The sequence below is a fragment of the Mobula hypostoma genome, chromosome 15, assembly GCF_963921235.1.
Source record: "Mobula hypostoma chromosome 15, sMobHyp1.1, whole genome shotgun sequence".
Classification (NCBI taxonomy): Eukaryota; Metazoa; Chordata; class Chondrichthyes; order Myliobatiformes; family Myliobatidae; genus Mobula; species Mobula hypostoma.
In genome coordinates, this window is record NC_086111.1 from 67073735 (window position 1) to 67097497 (window position 23763).

Consider the following 23763-nt stretch of genomic DNA (forward strand, 5'->3'; position numbering starts at 1 on the left):
TTTAGGGAACCCTGCACAATAATTTAGTGGATTTGCGCCTCTGATTTCTGATATTTCTCCCCATTTGGAAAATAGTCTACGCCTTTTTTCTTCCTGGAAATGATTATGCCTGTTGGCCCTTAACGCTCGGTACAGACATTGCTCAATAGCACTTTGGCAACACATCTCGAGTATGACTCAGTTGTGTCACTTGTACTGAACAGCCACTACACTTGCAGTGAGATGTGTAATGAGAATGTTCAGGGGTCCCACACAGCCCATCGCCAGGCTGTTTGTTATATTTAGGTGAATGTCCGTGGGAAGCTTGCATGACTTGCCTTGATGATCTCTGAGTAAACACTGAGAATCTTTCAGCAGCTCACCTTTACAAATTATGTTATTTATTGCATATGATTTAGCAATTTGCTTGTTTAAGTACACGTGTCTTGCAAGATTCTGATCCGCCGTCATTTCCGTCTGCAGGTATTGAGCCCACAGGTACCATCAGTCATCCAGCAGCTCACACTCAGAGACACAGGAGAGAACATGCACAAAATGTCGGAGGAACTCAGCAGGGCAGACAGCACCAAGTTTAAGTTCACGTTCAGTTTATTGTTACTCAACTGTACACGTGTATACAGCCAAATGAAACAATGTTCCTCTGGACCAAGGTGCATAACACAGTCCATATAACTCACTCAGAACACATAAAGTAATATCAGAAATAAATTAACAAATAATAAGGTGCATTTTTGGGCACGCGGCCAAGTGGTTAAGGCGTTCGTCTAGTGATCTGAAGGTCACTAGTTCGAGCCTCAGCTGTGGCAGCATGTTTGTGCCCTTGAGCAAGGCACTTAACCACACATTGCTCTAGTGTCTGTGCGAGGAGTGGTACCCCACACAGACTTCCAATCTGCGCCTTGTAAGGCCTGAAAATGCCCGATGCAGGCCTCTCATGGTCTGAGTCAATGTTCCCTTCCTTATGACACAGGTTAAAAAAGTAAACAGTATAACGCAAACACGAGGAATTCTGCAGATGCTGGAAATTCAAGCAACACACGTAAAAGTTGCTGGTGAACGCAGCAGGCCAGGCAGCACCTCTAGGAAGAGGTACAGTTGACGTTTCGGGCCGAGACCCTTCGTCAGGACTAACTGAAAGAAGAGCTAGTAAGAGATTTGAAAGTGGGAGGGGGAGGGGGAGATCCAAAATGATAGGAGAAGACAGGAGGGGGAGGGATGGAGCCAAAAGCTGGACAGTTGATTGGCAAAAGGGATATGAGAGGATCATGGGACAGGAGACCCAGGGAGAAGGAAAAGGGGGAGGGGGGGAAAACCCAGAGGATGGGCAAGGGGTATAGTCAGAGGGACAGAGGGAGAAAAAGGAGAGTGAGAGAAAGAATGTGTGTACATAAATAAATAAGGGATGGGGTACGAGGGGGAAGTGGGGCATTAGCGGAAGTTAGAGAATTCAATGTTCATGCCATCAGGTTGGAGGCTACCCAGACAGAATATAAGGTGTTGTTCCTCCAACCTGAGTGTGGCTTCATCTTTACAGTAGAGGAGGCCGTGGATAGACATATCAGAATGTGAATGGGATGTGGAATTAAAATGTGTGGCCACTGGGAGATCCTGCTTTCTCTGGCGGACAGAGCGTAGGTGTTCAGCAAAACGATCTCCCAGTCTGCGTCGGGTCTTGCCAATATATAGAAGGCCACACTGGGAGCACCGGACGCAGTATATCACCCAGCCGACTCACAGGTGAAGTGTCGCCTCACCTGGAAGGACTGTCTGGGGCCCTGAATGGTGGTAAGGGAGGAAGTGTAAGGACATGTGTAGCACTTGTTCCGCTTACAAGGATAAGTGCCAGGAGGGACATCAGTGGGGAGGGATGGGAGGGACGAATGGACAAGGGAATCAGGTAAGTAGCGATGTGATGAGACCTGGGTGCTGGAGGGGTGTTCAGTAGTTTCTTGGAGGGGAATAAACAGTTGAACGTCCCTAAAGAAGTGTCTGGGCCCAAAACATTATCTGATTATTCTCCATACACATGGGTCACACTTAGAGATCTTTCATCAGTCATGAACTACAAGGCAAATACAAGTAGGCTTTTCCCAACTGAGAAAGGGTGGGACTACAACCAGAGGTCATAGGTTAAGGGTGAAAGGTGAAAAGTTTTAAGGGGAACATGCGGGAACACTTCTTCACTCAGAAGGTAGTGAGAGTGTGGAATGAGCTTTCAGCACAAGTGGTGCATGTGAGCTCAATTTCAGTGTTCAAGAAAACTTTGGATAGGTACATGGATAGTAGGCTATGGTCCCAGTGCAGATATGGGAGAAGGCAGTTTTAAATGGCTTGGCATGGACTTGATGAGCCAAAGGGCCTGTTTCTGTGCTGTACTTTTCTATGATTCTATGAGTCTATGATTGTATCTTTTTGTTTCTGCAGAGGATGTCACCAAGCTCATCCCTTACACATTCTCAATTGACATGCAGACATTTTCCAGAAGGCAGATTTTAACCCAGATAATAAATAAAACTGCAGATGCTGGAATCCAAAACAAGAACAGAAAAGCTGGAATATCTCAGTCAGTGGAAGAGATTCTTCAGATGCTGAAAATTCAGAACAACACATAGAAAATGCTGGAGAACTCAACAGGTTGGGCAGCACCTATGGAAGGGAATAAATAGTCGACGTTGCAAATAATTTGCAAGCTGTGTAACTCGGGTGATCTTGTCGCTGATTGGCTGTGTGGTGAACTTCGTGTGTTGAGGTCTGGAATTTTGCCTGCATTGGCTCATAATAGGATCAAGGTCCACACAACCAATACGCGACAAGATTTCCTCCCCACATCACAGATGAGTTTCCAATCAGCTGACTGGAAAGTATATAACAGCCAAGCATTCAGAGGACACACCATAATCAACAGTGCACCGATGAAGTCTCTTGCTTGGTGACGAAGAGCTTGCAAGTAAATTGCCAAGATTGGAGAAAAACTCAACCCAGACAGTTGACGTTTTGGGCTGAGACCCTTCATCAGTACTAATGAGGGGTCTTGGCATGATGAATCAACATCTTATTTCTCTTCTTAGAATCTGCCTGATCTGCTGATTTCCTCCAGCATTTATTGTGTATTTTAGAGAATCTGGTGCAAGATTCTCCTTTGTCAGAATTGGCAAAGACAGAAAGCAAGTTAGAGGTAGTTCCCTGGTTACAACAGGGTTTCATTCCTTAGAACACTCTGTCACCTGAACTGTTGGTCAGTTGGAAATGAACAATGACAGTATGTAGGAGAGGACTGCAGATACAGTGACGAGGAGAGAATGGCTCCCAGTCAGCCTCGTTGACTTGGTGAGTGAGCGAGGGATTCAGCTCAGCCCTCCCAGCCCCGCTCGTTTCCCAGCTGTTGGGGCTCAGAGGGTGGTTGGGAGGGAAATGGCCCATTCTCACCGGGCAGAAGATGCCCTGTAGCAGCTGGCAAATCCATCCCTATTCATGCTGCTGATCTCCCAAGCACTCGTTGGTAGGTACAGGGTGTCCATATGTTGAATTTTTGTAAACTGACCTGTAGCAGAGGAGGTGGAGTGGTGGTAATGTTAGATTATGAGGACACTCAGTCCTCGTTTATTGTCATTTAGAAATGTATGCATTTAAAAAATGATACAATGTTCCTCCAGAATGATATCACAAGAAAACACAAGACAAACCAAGACTAAAACTGACAAAACCACATAATCATAACATATAGTTACAACAGTGCAAAGCAATATCATAATTTGATAAAGAGCGGACCATGGGCACGGTAAAAAAAAGTCTCAAAGTCCCGATCGACTCATCATCTCACGCAGGCGGCAGAAGGGAGGAACTCTCCCTGCCATGAACCTCCAAGCGCCACCAACTTGCCCATGCAGCACCATTGGAAGCACCCGACCGCAGCGGACTCTGTCCATCTGAAAACTTCGAGCTCCAACCAGCCCTCCGACACAGCCTCTCCGAGCACCATCCTCTGCCGAGCGCTTCGACCCCACCCCGGCCGCCGAGCAACAAGCAAAGCCGAGGACTCGGGGCCTTCCCCTCCGGAGATTCTGGATCACACATTAGCAGCGGCAGCAAAGCAGGCATTTCAGAACTTTCTCCAGATGTTCCTCCGTGCTCTCACATCCATCTCCATCAAATCAAGATTGTGCACGACACCCTACTTGACAAATAACAGACATCACCACCGGAGTGGCTTCTGCGAGCTGCATCGCGTCGCCATCTTCTCCTCTCGCCTCCTTCCACACATTTACGTGTGGAATAAATGGCACATCTTCCAAGATAGTGTGGTGAGACACGCTGAAGTCTTGCAGGAAACTACCAAACTAGTAACTATTCTACTGAATGTACATTTTCTGGACTAAGATCACTGCAATCGCAGCCTGTAATGTCCCTTTGGGAGTCGTGCTTTTGAACTGTCTGTACGACCCAGTGCTTTTGTGGTATCCTGAAGGATTTGGTGAGTTGGACTCTTGTGAATGCAGCTATGGCCGCAGCGGCCATTGCTGGAGTGAACTTCGGGCCAATTTGAAAGGGCAGGGTCTGGGCCTGAGAGGGAAAAATGAACCAAAGTTTAGCCGATTTAGTGTTGAGCCAGATTAAAAGGTTAAGGCATCGTGGCTGAGGGCGAAGGACAAACCAGTGTTCAGCTCACTACTCTGTGAGGCTTTACTTGCCTCATTATTTCATGGATTTTATTGTCTTTCTTTATTCTGTGGCTACCTGCACAAAAATAAACCCAAAGGTTGTATATGGTATACATAACTTTGAACTTCAGAGATGATGAAGCAACCGACTGGACAGTGAGCTCCATTGTCTGTGTCCTTTATTACTGATGTTGTCCACCATCCGGGCCATGCCATCTTATCGCAGCTATAGTGCCTTGTAAAAGTATTCAGCCCCCAAACATTTGTTCACATAAATGAGTATTCCAACCAAGGATTTTGATCAATTGAACTGAGAATATTTATTTGTGAATCACATGCTCCTTTTTTTACATTGTAGAGCCCAAAAAACATGAAAAGTTGTAAAGCATGGGAAACTAAAAATTCAAAACCTGAAATGTCAGCAGTTGAAAAGTTCATTTCCCTTTGCTCAGTACTTAGTTCACCCAGGTTAAAGCCTGTGGTCTTTTTGGATAAGTCTCTGTTAGCTTTGCCCAACTTGATGGAACAAGATTTGCCCATTCCTCCTTGCAAAGTTGCTCAAGTGGCACCAGGTTAGTTGGGGAGTGGCAGTGGACACCGATCTTGTGGTCTTGCGGAGCTGGGCAACTGGGATAAGTTTAGGACTCTGAGTGGACCACACAAGGATATAATTTTCTTCCTTTTGACGCCACTCCATGATTGCTCTGGCAGTGTTTCCCTCCCAGTTTAAGCTTTCTGATAGAGGCTAGCAGGTTTTTATTCAGGACATCTCTGCATTTAGCAGCATTTATCTTCCCATCAGTTCCGAGAAGATTTCCAATCCCTGCTGCTGTAAAGGATCCACATAGCATGATGTTACCATACTGCACCATACTTTACTGTATGGACGGTTTACCAAGCAGATATGCAGTATTAGATTTATATCACACGTAAAACTGAAAAAAAGCCTATCCTTGCCCATAAAGACGCTGCAAAGCATCACGTAGAAGTCAGTGTGAATATGTGGAAGAAGCCCATGTGTTCGGATGAGATGAAAATTGTACGATTTGGCCTCAATACTAAGTGGTTTGTCTGGCATAAATCTAATACTGCACATTAACCAAGTAACATCATCCCTGCTGTAAAGTATAGTAGAGGCAGCATCATACTATGGAGATGCTTTTCAGCAGCAGGGACTAGAAATCGGCCCATAATTGATGGGAAGATGAATGCTGATAAATGCAAAGGGATCCTATTAAAATCCTGCTAGCTTCTGCCAGAAAGCTCAAACTGGGGAGGAACTTCGTTTTTCAGCAGGAAAACAGCCCAAAGCGCACTGCCAGCTCAACGATGGAGTAGCTTCCCTTGATGTCCTCGAGCGGCCCCGTCAGAGTCCTATCCTTAACCTGATCGAACATCTCCGATGAGACCTCACGTTTGCTGTCCACTGCCACTCCCCTACTAACCTGACACAGCTTGTGCAATTTAACAAGTAAAAATGTGCAAATCTTGTTCCATCACGCTGTGCAAAGCCAATAGAGACTTGTCAAAAAAGAGTACTGACTGTAACAGCTGCAAGATGTGGTTCAATTAAGTAATGAATAAAAGGGGGATGAATACTTTTGAACTACTGACATTTCAGGTTTTTGAACTTTCAGTTTCTCATACTTTACAAATTTCCCTGTTTTTTTTTGGGCTGTACGGTGAAACAAAGGAGCATGTGATTAACAACTCTCATTTAAATTGATCAAAATCCCTGGTTGTAATACTTATTTGTGTGAATAAAGAGTTGGGGCTGAATATTTTTGCAAGGCACTATACCATGAGGCAGGGGGTCCAGAAGCCCGAAGTCCCACGTCACGAGATTCAACAACAGCTATTTCCCTTCAACCACTTGGTTCTTGAATAATCTGCGCAACCCTAATCACTAGAGTTTAGCAACACTATGTCCACTTCCATCACTGTACAGTAGAATTGATTTTTTTGTTTGATCTAATTGTGCCCTTTTACTTGTAAAAAATGTGTATTATTTATGCTTATGCTTTTCTTGTGACTGCTGTGTGGCTGCGATGCTGCTGCAGGTAAGTGTTTCATTGCACCTGTGTATACATATACCTGTGTAAATGGCAATAAACCGGACCTTGGTTGAAGTCTGTGTAACGTTGTCTAGTGTGGCCCACTGCTGATTTTCTGGGACATGCTGAATATGCAAATGAAGAGGAAAAAATGGAGGGCTCTGTAGGAGGGAAGGGTTAAATCGATCTTAGAGTAGGTCAAGAGGACTAAGTATCATCATGCACAACTTCATGGAGTGAAGGAATAAGAAATTCTAGTTCAAGTTTAATTATCATTCAGCTATACACGTGCATACTGCTGAACACGACATTGTTCCTTTGGGGCCAAGATGCAAAAAACAGTACACACTGCACAAAGCACATATAGTTACGATAGCACACAGAGCCACAAAATAATATTAGCACAAGTCACTGAGTGATGTGGCCTGAAGATTGATGGTGCTTGGGTGGTTGTCCTGGAGCCATGTTTCTGCAAGAACAAGTGCATAGCAGTTCCTCATCTCCTGCTGGGTCAGCCCGCAGATGAAAGCAATCCTGCTTGCCTTCCAGGGAGCGAACACTGGAGGCAGCACTGATGGGACAGCCTGCCTGCCCGGGCCAGACTCCGATCCAGCAAGGTTTCCAGTGCACACGCGCAATCTCTGTTCTCTCTCACACTGGGGTGAGTAGAAGGAATGCCAAGCACTAAATGGCCAGTCCTGACACAAACAGAACGAAAGAGAGAATTCAGTATTTAGTCCTGCCTGTTAAAACACATCCTACGGAAAATGAGGAATTGTTTCCCACAGTATGGTACAGCACACCATATAAGAGGGGTCAGTTTTAATCTGACACATTTTACTTCTTACCGGCCAATGTTTGTAATATGCAAATTTCCACCTAATTGAGCCTGAGAGTTATTCTTGCAGATTCCATGTTGTATAGTTCAGTGATGCAACAAAAAAAAAATCATTTTTGCTCTGTCTGGTTCTTAAAACCCCTTCAGCTCAGCTTTTCAGAAGCTTAGTCAGTGGAATTAACAATAGAAGACAATGAGTTAGCAAGTGACCTGGAGCATAGAACAGTACAGGCCCTTCAGCCTATGACGTGGTGCTGACCTTTTAACCTACCCTAAGAACAATCTAACCCTTCCCTCCTACATAGCCCTCCATTCCTCTTTTATTCATGTGTCTATTGGAATTATGCCTCCACATCTAGCAGGGCATTCCATGCATTCACCATCCTCTGTTTCAAAATCTTACCCTCTGATGTTACCTGTTATGCTTTCCTCCAATCACCTTAAAATTATGTATTAGCCATTTCCATCTCGGGGAAACAAGTCTCTGGCAATCCACTCAAGCTATGCCTTGTACACCTCTATCAAGTCATCCCTCATCCTCCTCTGCTTCACAGCTCACTCAACCTACCCTCAGAAAACATGCTCTCTAATCCAGGCAGCATCCTAGTAAATCTCCTCTGCACCATCTCTAAATCTTCCACATCTTTTCTATAATGAGATCTTCAGACTGGAGATCATGAGTTCCTTGGCATGCACATCACTGAGGTCCTCACGTGGTCTGTACACACCAGCTGTGTGGTGAAAAAGGCACGACAGCACCTCTTTCACCTCAGACGGTTGAGGAAGTTTGGTATGGGCCCCCAAAGCCTAAGAACTTTCTATAGGAGCACAGTTGAGAGCATCCTGACTGGCTGCATCACTGCCTGGTATGGGAACTGCACCTCCCTTAATTACAGGACTCTGCAGATAGTGGTGCAGACAGCCCAGCGCAGATCCCGTGTGAACTTCCCATGACTCAGGACATCTACAAGGACAGGTGTGTAAAAAGGGTCCGTAGGATCACTGGGGACCCAGGCTATCTCAACCACAATCTATTCCAGCTGCTACCATCTGGGAAGCAGTACTGCGGCATAAAAGCCAGGACCAACAGACTCCGGGACAGCTTCTTCCACCAGGTCATCAGACTGATTAACTCACGCTGATTTGAGTGTACTCTATGTTACATTGACTTTCTATTTATTATAAATTACTATGATTGCACATTGCACATATAGATGGAGATGTAACATAAAGATTTTTATTCCTCATGTATGTGAAGGATGTAAGAAATAAAGTCAATTCATTCAATTCAATTCAATATTCCAATCTAACCAGGCTTTTACAGAGCTATAAAGTATAGATTTACACAAGAAATTCTCCTGATGTTGGTGTGTGTGTGTGTGCACTCTGCCATTGTAACCCAACACTACCTCACTACATTATTTCTATTTTTCCACCACTTATTTAATTTAACTATTTAAAAATATATATACTTACAGTAATTCAGATTTTTCTCTATTATTATGTATTGTATTGTACCGTCGCCACAAAGCTAACACGACATATAGTGGTGATATTAAACCTGATTCTGATTCTAATTCTGCTGGGCACCAGCCTTTGCTCTGTAAAGAAATCGTTGGTGAGATAGTTGAGGAGTTTTAATTTTCCAAAGTTCTCTCAGTTCATGAAAGATCCCATTAGACTGGCAATCACAAGACCACAGCAGGTATCAATCTTGTTTCCTACTTGATGCTTTGAATGAACTTGCTTAACATCAATCATGGGGAAATATTAGCAGCTATGATTAAAGATTTATAGAATGGTACAGGACCATGCAGACCACTTGGCCTGTGATATTGTGCATGATGATGTTTGGTCCCTTTAACCTATCGAAGATCAATCTAACCCTTCCCTCCCACGTAGCCCTCCGTGTTTCTGACCCTATGTGACTTTCTAAGAGTCTTTTAAATGTCTCTAATGTACCTGTTTCTTCCACCACTGCTGGCAGGGCATTCCACACAACTGCCACTCTCTGTGTAAAAAAACCCACCTCTAACATCTTCTCGACACTTTCCTGCAACTGGTTTCACTATGTTGCATATTTTAAGGCAGAAATAGATAGATCTTTAAGAAGTAGAGATACGTGAACTGCATACATACTTTGATAATGAATCTTGAACAATATGGAATTGGGGTGAGAATTGGATCACTTATGGTTTACTCAATGGGGGAGCAGGTTTGGGCGATTGATTAGTGTACTCCTGCTTCTAATGTGTATATACATTCTAGCCCCGTAAATATATTTCAATGTCAGAGCTTGGTCCACACTGCTTATCTTTTCTTATCTGTCTCTACTTAACATCCACCAGCCACTAACTCCCGATTCCATATCTGCACTCCCCCGATCTGAATCCTCTCCCTCCTCACCCGATTTCATTGGTCTCACCAGTCCCTATCTCACCCCTCCCTCTCATGTCTATATGCGGGTTTTTCCCCCTCTACGCACTTCAGCCCTAATGCAGGGGCTTTGCCTGATACGTCGACTCTCTCTCTGCCTCCACGGAAGTTACTTGACTCACCAAGTTCTTCCAGAAGTTTGTTGTTTGCTCCAAGTTCCAGCATCTCCTGTGTTTCCACACTGCTTTTCTCTACTCAAAATACGTCCTTGATCCAAAGAACCACCTGGACCACCATATTCCCTCATCTAAAGTAGATTCTTCCTTTGCTTCAGAACAAAGAACACAGCACAGGAGTAAGTCCTTTGGACCAGAATGCTGTATTGAGCAAATAAATTAGTTATCAAATGCCCAACTCATCCTATCTTTCCATTTCTGGTTTCTTTACAGCACACAGGCAATATCACTTATAGTCTGAGGAAATGAGAAATCCCACAATGGCTCAGTTCTGGAGTTCCACAGCTGGGGTTGGGAGCAGGGGGAGAGTGAAGAGGAGGAGGGCAGCCAAAGACCAACTGGTTCCAAGGTCACCCTGACTGGTTTCTATAGTGCATGTCAGATTAGTATCTCATGACCGACAATTGTCCTCCTGCCGTCAGTGGTCACCATGCCCTTTCTTCCGTGTTTCTGCAAAGTGGTGCTTTACATTGGGACTTTGCTCTTCAGTATGGCTGTGGGAGCCTCAATTTTCAAATGTTTTTGATGCAGCATCTGAAAGAAATGGCTTTAAGACTGATTTTTTTTGCATATTACAGAAGACATTATTGTAAAACTGAGATCTATTGTTGACATGCTAGAAGAAAAGAAAACAATTCCAACATTGCTTTTGACATTTCCATAAACTGCGTGGTGATTTCATTTTAAATTAGATGCAAATATATCTGTCAACGGGATTTGCTTCGGGAATGTCACTCCTTGCCTGTTGAATCTTCCTATTTTGTTTTGATATTTTAAACATCTTTGCATTAAAATAACCTTATCATTATTAGTAGTTTTAAACGCAACTCTTACAATATTTGATGAAGAAAGATTTGCACAAGCGTTGCTCATGGAGATTTTTTTTATGGCTACAGGAATTCCCTTTTTTTTGGTAAGGGATCTCCCTAGTTTTTTTTAACAAGCAGTCACCATAGCAACATCGGAGGGTAAGCCGGAGGGGCTGTCCGTGACGTCAATGGAGAAGCTGCATCGCGATTGGTTGGAACGGAGGTGAGGGGGGGCGATCGGCGGGGTGCGAGGGAGAAGGGGCGGGAAAACCGAGGGGCCGGCCCGCCGAACTTACTTGAGGGTGCGGCCCTCCCCCGCGCCGATTGGCCCTCGCATCGGCCGCCAACTGGCTGGCCGCCACGCCAATCAAGCCGCTTCCTGCCAACATGTTTGATTGGGCGGCGGAACAGACCGGGTCGGGTGAGCGAGGGAGAGCGCGCGTCCAAGTGAACGAACAGAGCTAGCGGCAGAAAATAAAAGCGATCACATACTATAAATATATTTGAAATATATATTATCAATAGATTTTAAAAATCCTAAATGAAACAATTTAAAGTTGTACAATAAAATAGATTCCCCCCCTTGGTTGGACAGTGTTTTGTGGAGGTAAATGCAGACTAATCGGCTGCTAATCGGAAAGGTGGCGGTCTGACATCGCTGCTTCATCGGCCGGTGCTCAAGTGAGTTGGCGGCGGGGCTGAGGAGGGAGGTAGGGGGCCGTCGACTAATCGCTTGTCTGCCTGCAGCCGCCGATCGATCGGTCGCCGCCTGTCCGTGAGCGAAGGATGAATATCGAGATCCCGCCCGGCCTCACCGACCTGCTGCAGGGCTACACCGTGGAGGTGCTCCGGCACCGGCCCGCCGACTTGGTCGAGTTCGCCATCCAGTACTTCACCCGGCTGAAGGAGAAGGAGGAGCAGGCCGAGGGCCGGCGGCCCAGCGTTGCTGATGCCGATGCCGATGCAGATGCCATGCAGACCGAGTCCAACGGGGACAACGGCGACACCGACACCGAAACCGAGAGCGAGTCCGACTTTGAAGGTAACGGCGCCCGGAGCGGCTCGGCGCAAACCTGTGAGAAGGGGTAGGGTAAGGAGAGGAATAGGGGAAGCATAGGTGGAGTGAGTGAGGGATGGGGGAGTGTGGGTGCTGACAGTGAGGGATGGGGGAGTGTGGGTGCAGAGAGCGAGGGATGGGGGAGTGTGGGTGCTGACAGTGAGGGATGGGGGAGTGTGGGTGCAGGGAGCGAGGGATGGAGTGTTGGTGCTGACAGTGAGGGATGGGGGAGTGTGGGTGCAGGGAGTGAGGGATGGGGGAGTGTGGGTACAGGGAGTGAGGGATGGGGGAGTGTGGGTGCAGGGAGCCAGGGATGGGGGAGTGTGGGTGCAGGGAGTGAGGGATGGGGAGTGTGGGTACAGGGAGTGAGGGATGGGGGAGTGTGGGTGCAGGGAGCGAGGGATGGAGTGTGGGTGCTGACAGTGAGGGATGGGGGAGTGTGGGTGCAGGGAGCGAGGGATGGAGTGTGGGTGCTGACAGTGAGGGATGGGGGAGTGTGGGTGCAGGGAGCGAGGGATGGGGAGTGTGGGTGCTGACAGTGAGGGATGGGGGAGTGTGGGTGCAGGGAGTGAGGGATGGGGGAGTGTGGGTGCTGACAGTGAGGGATGGGGGAGTGTGGGTGCAGGGAGCGAGGGATGGGGGAGTGTGGGTGCTGACAGTGAGGGATGGGGGAGTGTGGGTGCAGGGAGCGAGGGATGGAGTGTGGGTACAGGGAGTGAGGGATGGGGGAGTGTGGGTACAGGGAGCGAGGGATGGGGGAGTGTGGGTGCAGGGAGCGAGGGATGGGGGAGTGTGGGTGCAGAGAGCGAGGGATGGGGGAGTGTGGGTGCTGACAGTGAGGGATGGGGGAGTGTGGGTGCAGGGAGCGAGGGATGGAGTGTGGGTGCTGACAGTGAGAGATGGGGGAGTGTGGGTGCTGATGGTGAGGGATGGGGGAGTGTGGGTGCAGAGAGCGAGGGATGGGGGAGTGTGGGTGCTGACAGTGAGGGATGGGGGAGTGTGGGTGCAGGGAGCGAGGGATGGAGTGTGGGTACAGGGAGTGAGGGATGGGGGAGTGTGGGTACAGGGAGCGAGGAATGGGGGAGTGTGGGTGCTGACAGTGAGGGATGGGGGAGTGTGGGTGCAGGGAGTGAGGGATGGGGGAGTGTGGGTGCTGACAGTGAGGGATGGGGGAGTGTGGGTGCAGGGAGCGAGGGATGGAGTGTGGGTACAGGGAGTGAGGGATGGGGGAGTGTGGGTACAGGGAGCAAGGGATGGGGGAGTGTGGGTGCTGACAGTGAGGGATGGGAGAGTGTGGGTGCAGAGAGCGAGGGATGGGGGAGTGTGGGTGCTGACAGTGAGGGATGGGGGAGTGTGGGTGCAGGGAGCGAGGGATGGAGTGTGGGTGCTGACAGTGAGGGATGGGGGAGTGTGGGTGCTGACGGTGAGGGATGGAGTGTAGGTGCAGAGAGCGAGGGATGGGGGAGTGTGGGTGCTGACAGTGAGGGATGGGGGAGTGGGTGCAGGGAGCGAGGGATGGAGTGTGGGTACAGGGAGTGAGGGATGGGGGAGTGTGGGTACAGGGAGCGAGGAATGGGGGAGTGTGGGTGCTGACAGTGAGGGATGGGGGAGTGTGGGTGCAGGGAGCGAGGGATGGGGGAGTGTGGGTGCAGGGAGCGAGGGATGGGGGAGTGTGGGTGCAGGGAGCGAGGAATGGGGGAGTGTGGGTGCTGACTGAGGGATTGGGGAGTGTGGGTGCAGAGAGCGAGGGATGGGGGAGTGTGGGTGCTGACAATGAGGGATGGGGGAGTGTGGGTGCAGGGAGCGAGGGATGGAGTGTGGGTGCTGACAGTGAGGGATGGGGGAGTGTGGGTGCAGGGAGTGAGGGATGGGGGAGTGTGGGTGCAGGGAGCGAGGGATGGGGGAGTATGGGTGCAGGGAGCGAGGAATGGGGGAGTGTGGGTGCTGACTGAGGGATTGGGGGGTGCTGACAGTGAGGGATGGGGGAGTGTGGGTGCTGACAGTGAGGGATGGGGGAGTGTGGGTGCAGAGAGCGAGGGATGGGGGAGTGTGGGTGCTGACAGTGAGGGATGGGGGAGTGTGGGTGCTGACGGTGAGGGATGGGGGAGTGTGGGTGCAGAGAGCGAGGGATGGGGGGGTGTGGGTGCTGACAGTGAGGGATGGGGGAGTGTGGGTGCAGGGAGCGAGGGATGGAGTGTGGGTGCTGACAGTGAGGGATAGGGGAGTGTGGGTGCTGACAGTGAGGGATGGGGGAGTGTGGGTGCAGGGAGTGAGGGATGGGGGAGTGTGGGTACAGGGAGCGAGGAATGGGGGAGTGTGGGTGCTGACAGTGAGGGATGGGGGAGTGTGGGTGCTGACGGTGAGTGATGGGGGAGTGTGGGTGCAGAGAGCGAGGGATGGGGGAGTGTGGGTGCAGAGAGGGAGGTATGGAGTGGAGGGGAAGGTAGTCAGATATCCAAGAGCACCATGGCTTGGAAGACAAAGGGGTGTTCAGAGTAATGTTGATTGGTTGTATTGGCTGAACTTGAAGGGAGGGCTCTACTATAGGAGGATGAGAATTTGAGTATACAGGGCAGGGAGTGGGCAGTCTGTGCAGGGTGATGAAGAAGATAAGGGGAAGAAGAGAAGTTGGGATTGTGAATCATTCTATTGGAAATTGGGGAAGGTGTGGATGACAGAAGTGGGAGCAAGGAGGATTCACTGGAAAATAGTAAGGGGAATGAGTGAGTAGTTAAAAAGGATTTGGAAGGTCACCATGAAAAATCTGGGGAAAAATTATTAAAAGGAGGAATATTGTGAGAAGAAGGAGCAAAAGGATTAGAAAGGAAAATGAGAACAAATTGTAGGGTGGAAATGACTATATAACATTTGGGTGGGAGAAATGTGGGGGAGTAGAGGGAAACTAGTCAGTGAAGAGGTGGGAATGAAACATGGAGCAAGTATTCAGAGTAATTAAGAGCAAGATTGGGTGATGGAGGCATTGGGAAGTCTGGAGAAACCCGACAGGATGATTTGGGGTGACGGGGAGGGAGCGGTCTACAATGAAAATGATCGACATGCTTAAGTAAAGAAGGAGAATGTGAAAGACCTCTCGTGGGGCAATGGCTTTCATGCAGGGAAGTTGCGCAGAGATCAAAGATTACCCATCATCCTGAATGAATGGACAAGCATGAAATGGTTCTGCTTTTTACTTCTGATGAGCGGGTGTGGGTTGAGAAAATGAAGGGCTAAAGTCATTCTTTTTTTGGGATTAATTGCACTTACAACACTGGTGTGTATTGCCAAATCTTACATGATAAAATATGGAGTTAGGAAAAAGAAGCATTAATGGATAATGGACATTAGTGTCTGAAGAAATCACGTATATTTGGAATGTAAAAGGAGAAAGTAGATGGTTGTAGAAAAACATGAAATTTGAAGATTTGTAAAAAAGAGATTGGATTAAGAGTTGCTACAATCTTTGGCTAAGTGCAAATTAACCTTGTTATATTATTATACTTCCGATTTTATAATTTTAGGTGACATTCAGTGCATTTGAAGTTCAAGTTTAATTGTCATTTAACCATTTGTGAATACAGCCGAACAAAGTAGTGTTCATGTAGAGCCAAGGTGCAAAACACTTTACCAACAGTCATACACAGCACAAGGCACATACAGCACATATAAACAACAGGAATTCTGCAGATGCTGGAAATTCAAGCAACACACATCAAAGTTGCTGGTGAACGCAGCAGGCCAAGCAGCATCTATAGGAAGAGGCGCAGTCGACGTTTCAGGCCGAGACCCTTCAAATCCCTTACTCACTCTTCCTTCAGTTAGTTCTGACGAAGGGTCTCGGCCTGAAACGTCGACTGCGCCTCTTCCTATAGATGCTGCTTGGCCTGCTGCGTTCACCAGCAACTTTGATGTGTGTTACAGCACATATAAGATAGCTGTAATCATATAGTCACACACAAAAAATATAATATAGTCCAAGTCCCTGAGTGTCACGTCCTGTAGAATAGTGGTACATGGGTGTTGTTGGCAAGAACATGCCTACAGCGGTCCGATCATCATCCACTAGTGCAGAAATGGACAAAGGCAGTCCAGCCTGTCTTCTACTGAGTGAACACTGGAGGGCAGCACTGACGGGAAAGGACAGCCCCCAACCCAGCAGGACTCCAGTGCACCCGCTGCCCCTCAGCTCCCTCCTGCACTGCTTCTGGCGTCACTCCCCTGGGTGGCTGCCACAAGTCGGGTGCTGGTTGCTTGCAATTCAGTGGTAAATACTACATCCTATTGAATTATCTTCACTCAATAGAAATTAAAATCGGTAATACATCTGTGATTTGTTTCTCTCTACAAATGTATGGTTAGATTGGAGCAATGTTATAAAACAGCTGTTAGTTTCCTTAAAGTATTACGTCCAATTCGAGCATAAGTATTTTTGTTCAGAGAGGGTTAGAAACGCTGCCATTATTTTGTCATGGGATCATCATGTGCAAGACCAATTCTTGGAGTTGTGTCATTGGATTAAATGTTTGGCATAGCTTCTCTGTGGCTTTTGATAAAGGCTGGACCCCTTTTAGCTACATTGCCTCCGGAAGTCGTTTTGAGCTCTTTGACGTATTGTCTCAGAAGTAGCATTTATTTTACCACTCTTCCTGCAAGAAGTAAATTACATTATGTCAGTGTTTTAATCCATCTGTTGGGCAAATATTTTGTCAGTTCATAAGTGATTTGAAAAATATATCGTGATAAATTGCTGCAGAAAAGCAAAAAGGAATAAGTTTGTGTCTTGGTTTGGCCGCCTTGATGTCTTCAGATTATTTGTGGTAACATTTAAGATTAATTTTAACTTTCCTCCACCAAGATAAAAACTTGCTGTAACACATCCACATGGTTGAAATAGTACACCCAATTTGGACAGATTATGCTAAGATCAATCCAAATACATTGATGTACAGAGAAGGGTAATTGTTTTTATTTTGGAGACTATTAGCCTTCTAATTTTTCAGGGCAGGTTGTTATATATATTCAGAATTTTAGCATGGACGAACAATTATTTATTGCCAAGCAACTGGTGATCACCTTACTTATGTTTCTGAATTATTTTAGTAGTTGGCCTTCTAGTCTTTTATGAATTAGAGCGTGGTGTCATTGCTTGAAAAACATTCAAGTTGCAAAGCTCAGTTCTAGCATAATTTTACTGAGGAATTGTAGACCGCTTGAAAATAAATTTCTGTTTGAATTAATGAAAACAGAATTCATATGTAGTGAGGTTGCTGTTGTGTTCAATGCACAATATGGAGTAGACTATTGATAATGGATTTGTTAAGAGGTGTTACAGGTGACAATATTTGACTTCAAGCTGCTGTGTTTAATTATATCCTTTTGTGCTCTTTGCAGCCAATTGAAGTGCCAAATCCTGATAATGTATTTCTGTCAGAGACGGAATGAATTTGAAACTGAGTAAAGCAGTCTCAGCTTGGTTGCAGTAATGTCGCTCAGTCCTAACCTGAGAGGATTGAGTTCTCATGTTTGTGTAACATTCAGTTTCGTTTGCCTATTGTTCTTTTGTTTTCTGTGTGTGATAACGAATAAGCATTTTATTATAGGCCCAAAACTACTGCGACCTGAACCACCAAAGCCATTTCATCCGCCTGAGAGAATCAGTAACTTTTCAGTCCTTTTTCTTCTATTGTGTCTTTTTTGTATCTTTTGAATCAGAATCAGGTTTATTATTGCTGACATGTTGTGAAATTTGTTGTTTTGCAACAGCAGAACAGTGCAATGCATATATATAACGTAAGCAGTGCAAAAAGGCATTAAAAATATTGAAGTAGTGTTCATGCATTGGGAAATCTTTTGGAGTGGAAGAAGCTGTTCATTAAACAATGAGTGTGTGTCTTCAGCCTCCTGTACTTCATCCCTGATGGTAGTAATGAGATTAGGACATTGCCTGGGTGATGAGTGTTCTTAATGACGAATACTGCCTTTTTCAGACATCACGTTTTGAAGTTGTCTTTGGTTGTGGGGAGGCTAGTGCCCATGATTGAGCTGGCTGAGTTTACAATCCTCTGCCATTAGATTTCTCTGATCCTGTACATACCAGACAGTAATGCAACCAACATACATCAAAGTTGCTGGTGAACGCAGCAGGCCAGGCAGCATCTATAGGAAGAGGCGCAGTCGACGTTTCAGGCCGAGACCCTTCGTCAGGACCAGTTGGTTGCTTGCAATTCAGTGATAAGTTCTACATCCTACCGAATACTCTGCATGCTGCATCTGTCTTTAAAAATCTTGAGCAAGTGAACAAAACCATAGCAATTGCAATATTGCTAAGTGTGAAATTATCCACTTTGGTCAGAATGATGAAGTATTACTTAAAAGACATAAGATTATGAAGTAGTGACATATAAAGTAACTGTGCCATTCATGTGCAGATGTCAGTAAAGCATACTTGCTGGTACAGTAGGCAGGTGAGAACACAATTGATAAGTTTCATTGTCGAGAGGATTTGTGTAGAAGAGCCAGCAAGGCTCTAGAATTATAGGCCTTGGTGAGACCATGCCTACACTATTCTGTGCACTTTTGGACTCTTTATCTAAAAAGGTATTTACGATAAAGGTTCGCTAGATTAAGGTTGATGGGATTGCATAAAATACGAGATACGTTCAATTCAGTTTGTCAGAATCTGGTTTATAATCAGTGTCATATATCGTGAATTTGCCCTGTGGCAGCAGTACAGTGCAAGACAAAATAATACTGCAAATTACATGGTAGTATTCATGAACCATTCAGAAAGTTCAGAGTTCAAAGTAAATTTATTATCAAATTACCATATACAACCCTAGGATTCATTTTCTTGCAGGTATACTCAATAAATCCAATGAAAGACTGCACCAACAGGACAGCCAAACAGTGTGCAAAACAAAATAAATACAAAAAAGAAAGGAAAAAAAGGAAATAATAAAAACAATGAATAAATAAGCAATAAATAACGACAACGTGAGATGAAAAGACCTTGAAAGTGAGTCCATGGGTTGTGGGAACATTTCAGTGATGGGGCAAGTGAAGTTATCCCCCCTAGTTCAAGAGCCTGATGTTTAGAGGGTAATAACTGTTGCTGAATCTGGTAGTGTGAGTCCTGGGGCTCTTATACTTTCTTCCCGATGACAGCAGCAAGCAGAAAGCATAACCTGGGTGGTGGGGGTCCCTGATGATGGACGCTGCTTGTAAATGTGCTCAATAGTGGGGCAAACTTTACCCGTGACGGACTGGGCCGTATCCACTACCTTTTGCAGGATTTTCCATTCAAGGGCATTGATGTTTCTATACAAGGCTGTGATGCAGCCAGTCAATATACTCTCCGTGACACATCTATAGAAATTAGTTAGAGTTATAGATGTCATGCTGAATCTTCACAAGCTCCGAAGAAAGAAGAGGCACTGCAGTGCTTTCTTCGTGATTGCACTTATTTGCTGGGGCCAGGACAGGTGCTCCGAAATGATAACACCAAAGAATTTAAAGTTGCTGACTCTCTCTACCACTGATCCACTGATGAGGACTGGCTCATGGACCTCATCTGCTCCTTGGTCTTGGTGACATTACTGAGTAGTTGTTGTGGCACCGCTCAGCCAGATTTCCAGTCTCTCTCCTAAATGCTGATTCATTACCACCTTTGATTCAGTCTACGACAGTGTTGTCGTCAGCAATTAAATATGGCATTGGATCTGTGCTTAGCCACACAGTCGTAATTGTAAAGTGAGCAGAACAGGGGGCTTGATGGAGAATGGACGTGAAAGCACAGAGGAACATCTGGAGAAATTTCTGAAACGCCCGTTCGCTACTGTGTGGTCGGGAATCTTTCGGAGGGTAGCCCTCAAAATCCCCGGCCTTGCCTGCTTTTGGTGACCAAGAAGGAAGTTGAATCGTTAGGACAGGGATGGCGCTCAGTACTCGGTGTCGGAGAGCTGATCAGAGCTCGAAGTTTTCGGATGACTCAGAGTCGGATTGTGGTCGGCATGGCAGGCAGAGTTTTTCTTCCTTCTCCCGTCTGCGTGAGATGTGGGGCACTTGAGAAACTTTGAACTTTACTGTGCTCATGGACTTCTTCATCAAGTTATCGTATTGTTGCACTGTTGTAAGTATTTGTTATAATTATGTGGTTTTGTCAGTTTTTTCAGTCTTGGTCTGTCCTGTGTTTTGTGATATCAGACCGGAGGAAATAATGTATCATTTCTTAATGCATGCATTACTAAATGACAATAAAAGAGGACTGCGTGTCTTCATAATCTAAACAAACAGTTTTGTGATGCACCTGTGCGGATGGAGATTGTGGAGAAGATGTTCTGCAAGTGAAGAAATTGAGGATCCAATTGCATAAGGAGGTATTGAGGCCAAAGTTTTGAAGCTTATTGATTTTGAGGGGATGATAGTATTGAATACCAAGCTGTAGTCGATAAAGAGCATCCTGATGTATGCATTTTTGCTGTCCAGATGTTGCAGGGTTAAGTGAAGAGCCAGCGAAATGGCATCTACTGTGAACCTGTCATGCTAGTAGCAAATTGGAGTGGATCCAAGTTGCTTCTCAGGCAGGAGTTCATATATTTCATCATCAACCTCTCAAAGCACTTCATCACTGTGGATATAAGTGCTACTAGATGATAGTTACTGAGGCAGGTTACCACGTTCTTCTTAACCACCTGTATAATTGAAGCCTGCTTAAAGCAGGTGGGTATTTCAGACTGCTGAAGTGATAGGTTATAGATCTCAGTGAACTCTCCAGCTAGTTGATCAGCACAGATCTTTAGTACTTGGCCAGGTACCCCATCTGGGCTGGTTGCTTTCTGTGGGTTCACTTTCCTAAACGATGCTCTCGTGTCAGTCTCAGAGACTGAAATCACGGGATTATCAGGGGCTGTGGAGTTCATAATTGGTCCTTCATGTTTTGACGGGCAAAGTGAGCATAGAAGGTATTAAGCTCATCTGGAAGCAAAGCCCTGTTGTCACCTATGTCGCTTGATTTCACTTTGTAAGAGGGGATAGCATTCAAGCCTTGCCAGTTCGCCTGTCAGATGGCTTTCCGAAGATCGTACCTGGACCTCTTGTAACTTCCTTGGACCTGAATGTCTGTCATCTGGCCCTCAGCAGATTGCCGATCTCATGGTTTATCCAGGGAAGAATGAGTAACTTTGTGGGGACGTACTTGTCTAGAACTGTTTTTATAAAGTCTGTGACAACTATGCTGTATTCATTCAGATCCACAGATGGGTCCTTGAATACAGCCCAGTCCACCGACTCAAAGCAATCCTGTAGCCACTCCTCTGCCTCCCATGACATCTTCGTTGTCCTAATCTCTGAGTCTTGCTCTTTAGCCTCTGCCTATATATAGAAGAAGGAGGAAGAACCGTGACACAGCAGCACCAAACCCAGAACAGAATTTCCCTTGCAGCCCCTGTGGCCGGGCTTGCCTGTCCCGTATTGACCTCGTCAGCCACCAGCGAGCCTGCAGAAGATGTGGGCAGCCCCCTTCCTAAATCTTCATTCGCGAAGCTAAGCCATGATGATGATATGTAGGTAGGAGAAGGACAGCTAAGTTGGATTTGATCAAATCTGATGTCGGAGGGGGAAGAAGCTGTTCCTAAAATGTTGAGTGTGTGTCTTCAGACTCATGTACTTCCTCCCTGATGGTAGTAATGAGAGAAAAGACAGGTATGTGGAGATAAGTCCATGGTCAGATCAGCCATGATCTTATTGAATGGTGATGCAGGCTCAATGAGCCAGATGGCCTGATCCTGCTCCTATTGAGCATAGTTCGGTGGGAGGAGAGAAGCAGCGCGCCGCGCGTACACAGCCCTCCGGTGAAAAATAATATCGTATCCGTTAAATAGGGGCCGTGGACAATTCTGATTTGATGGGGATGGACGTGAAAGCACAGAGGAACATCTGGAAAAATTTCTGAAACGCTTGTTCGCTGCTGTCGTTACTGCGTGGTCGGGAATCTTTCGGAGGGAAGGCCTCAAAATCCCCGGCTTTGCCTGCTGGCGGCGACCAAGATGGAGGTTGAATCGCTTGGATAGAGATGGTGCCCAGTACTCTGAGTTGGAGAGCTGGTCAGAGCTCGAAGTTTTCAGATGACTCAGAGTCGGACCGTGGTCGGGTATGGCAGGGAGAGTTTTTCTTCCTTCGCCCGTCTGCGTGAGATGTGGGACATTTGAGAGACTTTGACCTTTTACTGTGCTCATGGACTTCTTCATCAAGTTATGGTATTGTTGCACTGTTGTAACTATATGTTATAATTATGTGGTTTTGTTAGTTTTTTCAGTCTTGGTCTGTCCTGTGTTTTGTGATATCGCACCGGAGGAAATATTGTATCATTTCTTAATGCATGCATTACTAAATGACAATAAAAGAGGACTGCGTCTCTTCATAATCTAAAATATTTCTTATGTTCTTATGATGGAACTGGCTGAGTCTACAACCTGCTGCAGCCTTTTCTGTGCATTGGAGCCTCCATTCTAGGCGGAGATGCAACCAGTCAGAATGCTCTCTGCCATACATCTGTCTTTGGTAATGTGCTGAATCTCAAAGCCCTCTAAACCATCCTCATAAAAATCTGTTAGTGGAAACTGAGGTATGCTTGGTGTATTAGTTCCCTGGTTACAGGATCGCTCTAACAATCCATGAGCCTTCTTCAGAGTATTCTGAGGTGAAAGACAAAATAGTTATATAATTCTAGCACTCGTTTGGACATTTCAAATGCCTGTAGTTATATTTAGTTGAGACATTAGTTGTAGCTTTTTTTTAACAGCTTGACTATAAGAAAATAGTCAAAGAATTTGAGGACACTTTGGTTGATGAATTTTTAAAATGTTTGACCTAGATTGAGAGAGACTGGCACCCCAGGCAGAGTTTCAGAATACGGAACAGACCTTTCAGAGTTGGCATAGGTGAAATTTCTTCATTGGCTGTAAATGCTGAGTAACAAACATATTTCTTCAAAATACATATAGATACACGGTGATGTAAAACATTGTCATGGGGAAGATATGTATGACACAGCAGACTGGGTGGTCTATTCCTGCTGTTATGTTATGAGCATTTGCATTCAAGCGGAACAAGTAGTGACATTAGTATTTTTTCTCTGCCAGTGATTAAAACTGAAATTCTTACGCGGTGTTTCTTCTACTATTTATGAATTACAACCTTATTTTCCCTGATTTTAAAAGAGCAATCAATTTTGTCATCTGTAGAGTATCTGCTGTGTTGGCGCAGGCCAGTGAACAAACAGTTGCTTTGTTTGTTTCGATCATTTTGGAAAAAAATTAAATATAAGTGACTTGAATGAATCCCCAATATTTTCACAGTAAGTTGACAGAAATGCAGGTTAGCTGGGCAAATCTCTAACTGCAGTTGCAGTGAGATTATTGTTCCCCTTAGAAGGCATGTGTTCCTGATTCAAAGCAGTGGGTTACAATAAAGCCAAAGCTAGTGGTGGAACCCAAGGTGAAGGTTTTGCATCATTTATTTGTACAGTATTAGGTTGTTAATTTGGTTGGACAAACTTGGATTATTTTCTTTGGAGTGCTGGAGGCTGATAGAGGTTTATAAGATTACAAGAGATATAGATAGAGTAGTCAAACTATATCTTTTTCATGGTTTGAAATGTCTAATACCAGAGGTCATGCATTTAAGATGAGATGGGGTAATTTCAAAGGAGATGTGAGGGGCACGCTCTTTTACACAGTGAG

The 23763-nt window shown here is 45.8% G+C and overlaps 1 protein-coding gene across 1 annotated transcript in view; it reads left to right on the top strand.

Annotated features, from left to right (window-relative positions):
* prkar2aa (protein kinase, cAMP-dependent, regulatory, type II, alpha A) overlaps positions 1–23763 on the top strand; it is a 373389-nt gene that overhangs the window by 84721 nt on the left and 264905 nt on the right. The window contains exon 7 of the mRNA XM_063068220.1: positions 11757–12013. Coding sequence (XP_062924290.1) covers positions 11757–12013 — 257 coding nt within the window. The remainder of the gene's footprint in view (positions 1–11756; positions 12014–23763) is intronic.